The sequence below is a fragment of the Scomber japonicus genome, chromosome 8, assembly GCF_027409825.1.
Source record: "Scomber japonicus isolate fScoJap1 chromosome 8, fScoJap1.pri, whole genome shotgun sequence".
In the NCBI taxonomy this organism is placed as follows: Eukaryota; Metazoa; Chordata; class Actinopteri; order Scombriformes; family Scombridae; genus Scomber; species Scomber japonicus.
In genome coordinates, this window is record NC_070585.1 from 12,324,890 (window position 1) to 12,335,674 (window position 10,785).

A 10,785-nucleotide genomic window follows, 5' to 3' on the forward strand; every position below is an offset into this window, starting at 1 on the left:
TTTTCTTCTAAAACATGGAAACAGTGTTTGGTTAAATACATGTGCCGATGCCCCATTGATCCCCTACTATATGTAACTCTTCATACTCGACATTTCCTTTTTTCTGTCATTCTCTGTCAATCTGTCTGTAAACCATACATTCATTTTAGCAAATGTGGTACATAAAGCAGCATATATATATATATATATATAGTATGTTAAATTGGTTATTGCACTGTGATAACTCTGCATATGATTTATTGTCCATTGATTAGACTGGGTAATAAACTGGTGAATGCTTGATCCATGAGCGATAATGTAAATAACGTGTGTCCCACCTACCACTGTGTTGCAAAAATGATTTTCCTCCAGTATGGTCTAAATCTATATTCACTATGAAGCTACTGCATAGTTTAATTTCATCCTTTACTAGTACAGCACAGTGAGAATACCTTAACAGAAGTACTGCACTGTCTGATGAGCTATATACTGTATTTACACATTTCTCATTTCATGGATCCCTTCTATGCTTAAAAATGTTAGTCTCTTCTGATTTGGACTCATGAAAGACCAGCAGACATAAGTATCATTCATGAAAAACTTTTAAGAAAACAATATTGAACTGGAATAGTTCAGTATTGTTTGAACTATATGCTTGCTGTTTAGGTGTAAATAGTATAACATTCATTTTAAATGATTTCAAATATCTTTGGTTATTTTGAGTCTGCATTTTTTGGTATGCAAGAAGCGTACAAGCCACAGCAACTGTGTTATGTAAAAAGCTTGTTCTTGTCAGTCCATAATATGAATGTGAGTCATACAAAATACTAATACTACTTCATACAATGTTTACCATTGTCCAGGATCTGTATTCAAAGTGACAGAAAGGTAAATTATCTAATATAAGTCTGATTAAATTCCATCAGAATGTTGTTTACTGGTTGCACAAATGCCACAAGGGAGTAAGTCTATGAAAACTGTAATCATGCCATCAAGTAGCACCCTCACAGATCAGTGGAGACAGTGCTTCTCTTCACCCTCAGGCTGCCGCCCCAGCCACGGGGGCAAGTGTTGTAGGTGTGCGGACCAGGTGACCGGAGGCCCGAGTCCTCTGACTCAACTGAGGCATCAGAGTCAGTGAGGGAGCGTGTGTTGTAGAGCCTCACAGGAGAACAGATCCTCTGTGTTGGGGTGGGAGGAGGACTGGTGAAAGTAGGGGACTGAGCCCCCAATGGCCGTGGCTGGAAAGGACTGATGGGTGGTTTGTGACAATCGTAGCCATGGTGGGAATTTCCCAGAGGTGAGATGGGGAGGCTGTGACTGCTCAGTGCACCTGGGGAAGGGCTGTTTTTACGTTTTGCTGCATTGATGATGTTTTTCGCCAGAATGCGATGGTTGGCCTTAGAGTCTGTATTATTAACAACTGGGGACATGCAACGACTGTCTTTAGGTGTTGGAACAGGAGAGCTGGCAGAGGATGTGTGCAGAGGTTTAGAGGTGGGGAAGGATAAACTTGTCTGAGAAAGTGCAGGAGACTGGGAACGTGAGCCCCAAGGAGGACAGACAGGAGAGGTGACTGTAGGTGTTTGGGAGGGTCTGGATGTAGAAATGGAAACAGTGGAAGATTGGGTATTCTGGTTTACCATTGGTGATTGGCATCTTGAACCCCAAGGTGGAGAGAAGGCTGTAGATGTTTGAGGGGATCTGGATGTGGAAATGTGGGCAACAGTGGAAGATGGGGTATGCTGGCCTACAACTGGGGACTGGCATCTTGAACCCCATGCTGGAGAAAGAGGAGAACTAGTCGTTTGGGGAGGTCTGAAACCAGGAACAGTAGAGATGGTGGAGGCCTGGTTAACCATTGGGGACTGACATCTTGAACCCCAAGGAGAGCGTTGAGAGGTGGCTGTAGATGTCTGGGATGGTCTGGATGTGGACACGGAGCTAACAGTGGAAAACTGAATATTCTGAGTATTCATAGGGGATTGGCATCTTCTACCTCTGGGAGAGCACAAAGGTGAGGTGACTGAGCGGCCGGAGATGGTGTTGGAGGGGCGGTTGGTTTGGAGGCTGGAAGTCCAGGATGCAGTGTTGGGGCCCTCTGGGCTGCTGAATCGCCTGGTAAGGCTTGGCGTCCTCGTTGGCGTGGGAGTCTCACAGGGGGTCTCAGCTGGGGTGGACTCCTTAGGTGTCTGTTGGACCATGACAAATGTTTTTTAGAGTCTTGGAAAGGAACATACAAACAACTTAAATAACAAGGTGCCAGAATATTCTTCAGCAATTCCAACTTAATCATTACAGACTTATACCACACTAAATTAATCTATTTTGATAAAATAATTTCATCTGAGCCTCAGTGGCATCCAGGTCATCTCTGTGTATTCCCTTCTTCTGCGTGTTTCTGCAATAATCCTGGCTATCAGCCCACAGCTAGTCTTTAGTGTCTCTCTCAGGTTACTGTCATCTGGCTTTCCTGAGTTGATTAACCTTTACTGGGATATGAAGTTACTTGACTGAAGCAGGGGTAGCATTCCAGCTTACACACACACACACACTAATTAATAATAAACTATCTCTGCTCGTAATAATAATAATATGAAGACAAGTATGATAGTACAGACTGAACTCATCAGTCCTTTAGCTACACAAAGTATGCTACTGGTCATATATTAGTCATATATTAGGACGTCTGTGAAAGAGGTCTAGGTCAAAGGTCATTTGTTTGAACATCTGAGCCCTTTATGACCAACAGTACCCAGGGATGGGTCTTAACATGCACAGACATAACTCAAATACTTGTGGAAGTGTAAAATAAATTTAAATGGCAGGCTGAAATAATTATTTTTTAACTTTGAATATCACATATTGTGTTACCAGATAGATCTGCCTCCCTGCATATTAACAGAGGCATGACATTTATTAGCATGATCAAGTGTTTGCAGTGTTTGCAAGAAAGGCAGGAAAGTGAAATAAGAAAAAGTAAACAGTGAAATTACTTATTGAAAGAAGTCAGGAAATGAGAAAAAGAGAAAGAGGTCACAGCAGAGTGTTAGCATAAAGCTTTAATCAGAGGAGGAAAAGATTCAGTTAAAATAAAACAAAACAAAAAACAACAATCATAACACACAATGAATCAAGGTTTATGAAATGAAACAGACTAAAACCCTGTAGTCTGAAACAACAGTGATTGATGGTGTGGAAAAAATGTCTGAAATTACTGCTTTAAGTCCTGAAAACAATATATATGCAGGTCCAAGATGCGAATTAGTGTGCAGTCTGCAAATTTGAAACATCAAAGAATTCAAGTACACAGCATATATTTAGGTAGAAAATGATGGAAAGTAGAGTAAATTACCCTGAAGACTTAAAGACATAAAAGGAGTTTGCTAGCTGCAACTTTCATGTCAGTGAGCAGCATTAAATTGCAAATCATAAATCATAAAGCAGATGCCAGACCATCTGCGAAAGTGCTCTGTGAAGCAGCATCACCCTGGTGCCCACAGAATTGAGAGACAAAGCAGAAAAACTGTGAAGTTTCTCATCATATCTTAAAACACAATGGAGATGGCACATTTTCTATATTAATTAAGTTTACTTAATGATCTTTGGGGGTTTGCAACAATGGATAATTAACAATTATGATACCTTTACATTTAAATTAACATAAATTGTTAAGATATTGATAATAATGTTTGTTGAATTAACAATTGACACTTTATGGTGTATTCTGGTGTAAGTATGTGCCTGATAGTGTAGAACAATTGTTTTATGATATAAGTCAGGATTAAAATATTTATACACATAAAAAGATTCCTCTCTAATAAATAAAACTACAATGTAAGGGATAGTATAAAGAAAGCAGAGGCACAAGAAGAAGAAAAAAGGCACACGTTTAAGAAGAAAGCACAGTAAGTACATTTTAAGCCCTCTAAAGTTAGATTTAACAAAGGTCTGTTAACTAAACCAAAAATCCAATCTCTGCTGTGAACAAAACTTCCTAAAAATTATACAGAGAGGGTCTCCACACCTGTGGTTCAATCCCTGCCTTCTTGGCAGAAAATGTGGGCCTTGGTGACTGGACAGCCGACCGAGGAGATGACACACGCTCTGGAGAAAAGGCAGATATAGGAGAACTGATCCTTGGTGGCCCAGAGGCTGATGGTGGATATTGTGCCCCTCTTGTGGGGCTAAGGGGCATCTGGGGAGGCACACTGAAGTGAGAGGGAGGGTTGTTAGGTAAGGAAGTTTGTCTGGAGAAAGACTGGGGGGACATCATGTTCCTGGCCTGTGGTGCTGCTCTGGGTAGGGTACTAATGGGGTCCTTGACTGGGTTAAGGATGAAGAGAGATGAGTTAAGCTGGTAGGGCCGGTGCCTTGAGAGGTCCATCTCTATCTTGGAGCAACCATTCTCCAAAGGAGGCGGCTCTGGAACTGGCTCTGGCTCCTTTTGCCTTGGTTTAGGCTTGACTGTTTGTTGGGCCTTTAGGTTTTGTGAGACCTGAGCACTCACTTCAGAGTTCCTAGCAATGGCTTTGACCCTACCGGGCATGTTTGATGGGTACACCCAAGATGGTGGCAGAGACATTGTAGGAGAAGGAGACCTAATTTGTCCTGTGTTCTGATTCTCAACGACATATTTCTCCATTCTGGACTGACGCTTAGCAAACAGCTGAGCCCCCTTTCCTGATGCATTGTTAAGTGTCTGCTCTGGCCTATGTTCTTCCCTGGGTCGAGTCCTGGAGCTCTTGAGGCAGGAGGTCCACTCTGGAGCTCTTGCTTCTTCAGTTCTGTCTACTTCCTTGACAAGAAAGTTTGAGGCCTCTGCACCCAAAGCTAATAACTCCTCCTCTGATGCTGTCTCAGGCACAGATTTATTTCCATGTTTCTTCCTTTCATCCAACCCCTGCACCAGAGAGAGCAACTCAGGGTTCGGAGCTACAACTGTCTTTTCTTTGAATGTGAACATTGACTTCCTATTTGTTCTTTTGGCAGCACTCTCCTCAAGTATTCCTGTTTTGGTTGGCTTTCTCTCTTCGGTGGGCTGAGGGACAAAGGTGGAGGGCTTTGGGGCTGTGGGGGGGCCATAATGGGGCACAGGTGGGTTTGAAGCAACATAGTGAGTCGAAGAGACAGGGAACTGGGATGGTGGAGGAGAGGAAGGAGACATCACAGGAGAAATTGGAGGTGGACTAGAATAGCAGGTCTGCTGGGGTCGGTTTGTGAAGGCTGGTAGAGGAGGTGTGGGGTATGATGGAGGTGGAATTGGGGCTGAAAACCCTACAGGTTGGGGAGCAGTGAAAGCAGGAAGAGGAGGAGTGGCATATGAAGGAGGAGGGGGGATGTCATTGACAGGGCTGACCACCTCTGAAGACTGGACTGTCGGTGGTGAGAAGAAAGGCCTTGCAGTTCGATTGGTGATGGCAGACGTCTGCTTGGATGTAGAAACAGCCATCCTATCAGGTCCAGAGCTACTATGGCAGCCATTGAGAAAATGTCCAGGGGGAACTAGCCCTGGGTGGCCGCCATTCATCTCTGCTTCCTCTTCAGTGAGTCTCATCAGAGTGGGATCAGTATTATTACTTCCAGAGGGAATCTCATCTTTAATTTTGCCCTCAAGCTCCTGCTGGATTTCATCTGTTTCCTCTTCCTCCTGCTCTTCTACTTCCTTTACAGGGAGGAAATGTCTCTCTTGGATGATGCTGTCCTCTATGTCATCTTCCTCATGGAAATGCTTACCTGGTTCTTCCATGATTTCGCCTACTGTATGTACCCTCCCAGGTGGCGCCAAGAGTGGCTTGGTAGTGCTATTCTTATAATTCAGGTCTCTGTCCCTTTCCTCACTGCTCCTCTCTGCCCATGTCAGTTTGTTAGACAAGGGGTCACTTTTCACATTCTCTGCTCTGTCCTTCCCTGACCCCTCTCCACAGCTCTCTAGCGTAAAAGCATTGACTCTCTGCTTCCGTCGGTTGAAGAGCTGCACGCCTCTGGAGCAAGAGTTGGAAGGGATGGTGAGCTGAGCAGCGATGATCTGACTCCTGACACGAGCCTCCTTTAGCTCCTTCTCTGATAAACTGGCGCTCCTGGTCAGGTCTAAAGGGAAACAGAAAGGAACAAAGGCAGCAGTCTGGTCAGTGAAATATGGTCTTCTTCAGAGATGTGTAATGATAAAAGGGATCGCTTTGGGACACTACATTTACTATTTAAACAAAGACAACTCCCTCAACATCTAATTAAAGCTCACCAGACTGCTTTCACAAAAAAGAGAGAACCAGCGGGCACACATTTTTAACAAGTCTAGGATTCAATATTCTCTTTAAAACCCACATAATTGTTTCTGCACCATATGGTTTTGATTGTTCTTTGCTGTACTTTTGATTCCAACCAATCTAGCGAGAAAAGTACAGGCTTTGTGGACACTTTACTCAGCAGACCGGAGCTGCAGACAAAAAAGTAACAGGCGTAGGCGGAGAAACATTTTCAAATAAACATTTTAATAAGAAAGACATAAAAGTGTGTTGACTTAAGTTAATAAAAACAACTAGGTCAGTGTCTGCCACAGTACCAAAATAAATTCTTGTCAATCATACCATACACTAATTTTGTAGTTTCGCTGATTACTATGAAATTATGTGATGAAACATGTCTATGTTAAAATTGACAGTTTGTTTTCTGAGCTTAGGAGCTCCATTCCAGGCAGCAGAGCTATTTCCTCTGCCATCTGCAGTAGTCCCTCCCTGAGCATTCCTCCGCTGCTGAGAAAACTCCCTGCTCGCGCTTCCAACATGCCTTTGGTTTCTCTCTGTAGTTAATATGCGCAATACTGCAGCTCAAACCCTTAATAGACCATTTTAACAATCTACAGCTTCCAAAAATGACATATTTCGACAGTTATCTATAAACATACTATACAATTAAGTGTTCCTATCTTGAATATAGTGATTACATCATGCTTCAAAGTTCATGAAAGGAAAATTAATGCTACATCTTTGCTTTTTTTTTTAAACAAATAAGGAAGGTCTCGGATTCTCTGAAGAACATTTCAGTTTTAAAGGAGAATAACACACTGTGGAGACACATCTGGTAGATTATTCATCTAATTCATGTAATTCTGACTGGTGGAAGATATTTAATGTCCCTCCAGGAGGTTTCTATGACAGCTGGCACAGCCAAGACTCTTTCTTCATTTAATAATGCGATGGATCCAGACAGCTACATTACTTAAAGTAATCATGCGCCAATCAAAATAATTATGCATAAATCAATCACTCGTAAAGCTGTCCTATAGAGCTCATTCCCCATGCACTTTTTCCTGGCACAGAGTATAAAGCTTGCATGATCATCCCCCCAGTAAAAAGGCATAATATGCATCTGTCATTGATTTTACAGTCTTAAAGTCTGCCCTCACAGTAATTTAATTAAATCATTGCAGGATACCCTTGAGTTACTTTTACTTTAACCCACCTAAACTTCAAGAGCATATGTTTGTTTTTAAATCTATAAAGAAGGACTATCTGGTGCATTTGGGGTATAAACATCCATATTACATTTACAAGCATGAAATTATACCTCTTTATACCCTTCAGTGTCAGAATCCACTGTGTGAAATCACTCAGCCTGACACATTTGAAGTATTCATCACGGAATAAAGACAGAGTGAGACACTGTAAGAGGTAGATACATCAACCATATTACATATGTGTAATAACACTATAACAAGCAAAAAAGCATTATCACACAGCCTTTTAAACAAGCCGTTCTCTCAGCACTATTGGCATGAGCATAAATCACCTTAATTTATAGACTGCTGCAGAGAAATGAACCAATATATCACACAGGTACTTACAATATATTCAGTGCCTTTTATTTAGGTTTTCAATATGGGTGGAAAAAGCTCCACAGCTCCCAATAAGGTATACTTTTATTAGCTATTAACTTTGTATTATTTCAGCTACCTGACCGCACCAGAGCAGCGAGACTTGAAATGAAATGACATGTCCTCATGTGAACATCTACCTCTAGTGGGAGCCAGAGTGGTTCTCAAGTTACACGCAGGTGCAAATCCCATCAGTGATTAATATCATGACTCAAATAGTGAGCAAACTCCCGAAAAGTAATGACGTGGGTGGACTGTTGTTTATCATCAGAGTTTTACGGAAAGTTTACAGTCTGTGGTTATAATCTAAATGACAGGATTAACAGTAATATGTACACTGATTGACACTGATGTTAATTATTAACCAATAAACAAAAATAAAGCTGATTTGAAGTGATGAAATCTTGTTTGTTTTTTTTTCTTTGTGTTTTTGTTGTTGTTGGTGCAGTGTTTTAATTAAGAGGAGCTGAGTAGAAAAAAAGCTCAATGGACGTCGGTTACAAAAAAAAACAAAAATTAAATATTTAAATATAAATAACCTATCTAGAGACTATAATCCGATCTTTTCTGTTACAAAAAAACAACAACACACAGCTACTAACAAGTCATAGTTCTTCATTTAAAAAAAAGCCAAGCTTGAGTTAAAACTCAGTTTTAATCCAAGGTTATTAATGCTTCCTAAATTTCCTGAAAGTTTTCCTGCCATATCGCTTACCTTTCTCATGTCAAAGTCAGAGCTCCGCTGTTTAGTTGTACTTCCACAAGAGTTTTCAATTTAACTGCGTCTGATCGCTTCACACCCCCTTTCTGTAGCGAGACACAGGATCGGATTTCTTTTTCTCCGCAGTCCAGCACACAGAGGGAGAGGGAGGGAAGAAGGGAAGGAGGCTGTCATTCAGCCTCCAGCTCCCCACTTTTTCCAATATGGACTTTCTTTCTCTTTTTCTTTTTTTTTTTTTTGTTGGTGATTATAAAAAAAACGACACCATGCCTCTGACACAAGAGCTCAAGGCTTCTGTTGAGAAAGTATTGACGTTTCAGAAGTTGCACACAGACTACACTTTGTTTTGACACTTCTGGAGAGGTGTTCAATCAATTGCAAGTATTGAGTGGCTTATCTCTGTCTAATGTCCTGTGGTGGCAGGCAAGTGTCTGGCCATGTTGCAGTCACTGAAGTGGAAAGGGAACCAGTTTATGTGTGTATGGATTAGACAACTGAGACTCCAGAGCTCCAGCACCTGACCTCTGCTGCCCTCCGTGTCTGTCTGGATATCACCATGTAAGTGTGTGTTTATGGTGCACTCTCCCCAAGAGGGTCTGCCCTCTTTGAACCCTCTGGGCCCTAAGCTCCAACCTGCAAGGGCAGGATAGGAATTTCCTGTCCTCCAGCAGAGACGAAACTTAGCCCTTAGCAGTGATGCAAGAGCCTCCACATCACAATGTCAACCCCCCCCCCCCGCCTTTTATCCTCCCCATTAACCTCTAACTTTCTCTAACTCATCCCTCTGCGATCTGTCCCATCCTCTCATCCCTGCGTGGGTGAGAGTAGACAGGAAAACTCCCCCACATGCGGGAGGATTTAAGTCAGGGGGCTAACTCTGCATTTGTGTATCAAAGGTCAGATTACCCTGTCGGATGTTATCTTTCTGCAGGCGATGGCTGTGGGGTGAGCGGGATGACAGTGCAGACCCCTGTGGGTGATGTGTGAAGCGGTATGGAAAGACAAGGATTAACAGAGGTCCTGGGACCTTACCAAACTGAATGTGACCTAAACTCTCGCTGGATCCCATGGGGGAAATAAAAGACTGTTACTTTTGTGCGTTAAGAAAGGTCTCTGCAGAGGTGTAGGCTGAATATTAGCAGTGCTTTTGTGTTGTGTTTCAGGAAACTACTGGAGTTATTGAGCGCTGAATGATGGGAAGTACCCAGGCTTTAGATCGACTGTATATCACAATCTTAACTAGAGTACATAACAATTATTTGATGGCCATGACCTTTCTGTTTTCCTTCCTTACAGTACAATGACTTTTTATTTTGTCTGAACACTACATCTATCTGTCACTACCCAGACTTAATTATATTTCCAGTTGAGTATCGTTTCAATGTTGTTGTTTTTTCTATATTATGATTTAACAACATAATGTTTTGTTAGGTAGGCCATTATTGTCAGTGTCTGTGTTGTACATTAAGACTGCCCTTTAGCAGTGACGCATGATTGCATTTCCATTACTGTTTGGGCAGGCTGTATTTTTTACAGCATGGAAACAGATGTTTCATAGAGCATTTTACTGTGTCAAGTTTCAATGACGAAGGCAAGGCTATCTGTTTTCTCCATTCACTTTCTACTCCTCTCACCACATATTCAAGATATAGGTTTTCTGCTGTGATGATATAGTACAGTTAAGGCCATACTGTGACAGCAATACACCTCCGCAGTAGCAATACACCTCCTCCCTGCTTTCGCTCCCCATATAAGGACAGAAAATGCCAGATAAACAAACACTTACTTGTTTTCCGGCTCATCTGTTCTTTGTTGAATCCTGTCTTTTCCCAGGATGCATCGCACTCTGTCCCCGGGGTGTGCATGTCTTGTGTTGCCTGAAGAGGTTTTCTCAATCCTCCTGGACTCCAGCTCACCCCTCTCCTGATAGACATATGTCCCTTCTCCATCTCCATCGCTACCCCACGTAAAATGCTTCTGTTGCAGCAGAAACAAAAGCCCTCAGCAGGGGGAAAAGTGACTGTTTCCTTCCAGTCAGCTCAAGCTTGTCTCCTGATAAGATGAAACCCTCTGTCGGTCCAGTTGGAAGATGGAAGTTTTAGTCCTTACTGGTGTACACTGAGCAAGAAAAAGCAACCGAAACCCCCCCAAAAAAAGACGAGGAAAGGAGAATATCAGCGTTCCAGTTGGCTGCTTACGGTCATGGCTCTGT

The 10,785-nt window shown here is 42.3% G+C and overlaps 1 protein-coding gene across 1 annotated transcript; it reads right to left on the minus strand.

Moving 5' to 3' along the window:
• Positions 1-579: 579 nt before the first annotated feature.
• LOC128362699 (synaptopodin) lies at positions 580-10,522 on the minus strand. Its single transcript, XM_053323546.1, has 3 exons — positions 10,360-10,522; positions 4,007-6,069; positions 580-2,171 (listed from the first exon to the last, which is right to left on the minus strand). The coding sequence occupies exons 1-3, from the start codon at positions 10,520-10,522 to the stop codon at positions 984-986; spliced, it is 3,414 nt and encodes a 1,137-aa protein (XP_053179521.1). The 3' UTR covers positions 580-983.
• Positions 10,523-10,785: the final 263 nt, after the last annotated feature.

Bases quoted from the DNA above. Each gene is read 5' to 3' on its own strand.
- LOC128362699 (XM_053323546.1), bottom strand. From the start codon at position 10,522: ATGGAGAAGGGACATATGTCTATCAGGAGAGGGGTGAGCTGGAGTCCA. The intron at 6,070-10,359 runs GTAAGTGTTTGT...GTTTCCCTTTAG, and splicing joins ACAGATGAGCCGGAAAACAA to ACCTGACCAGGAGCGCCAGT. The intron at 2,172-4,006 runs GTGTGGAGACCC...ATGGTCCAACAG, and splicing joins AGGCAGGGATTGAACCACAG to ACACCTAAGGAGTCCACCCC.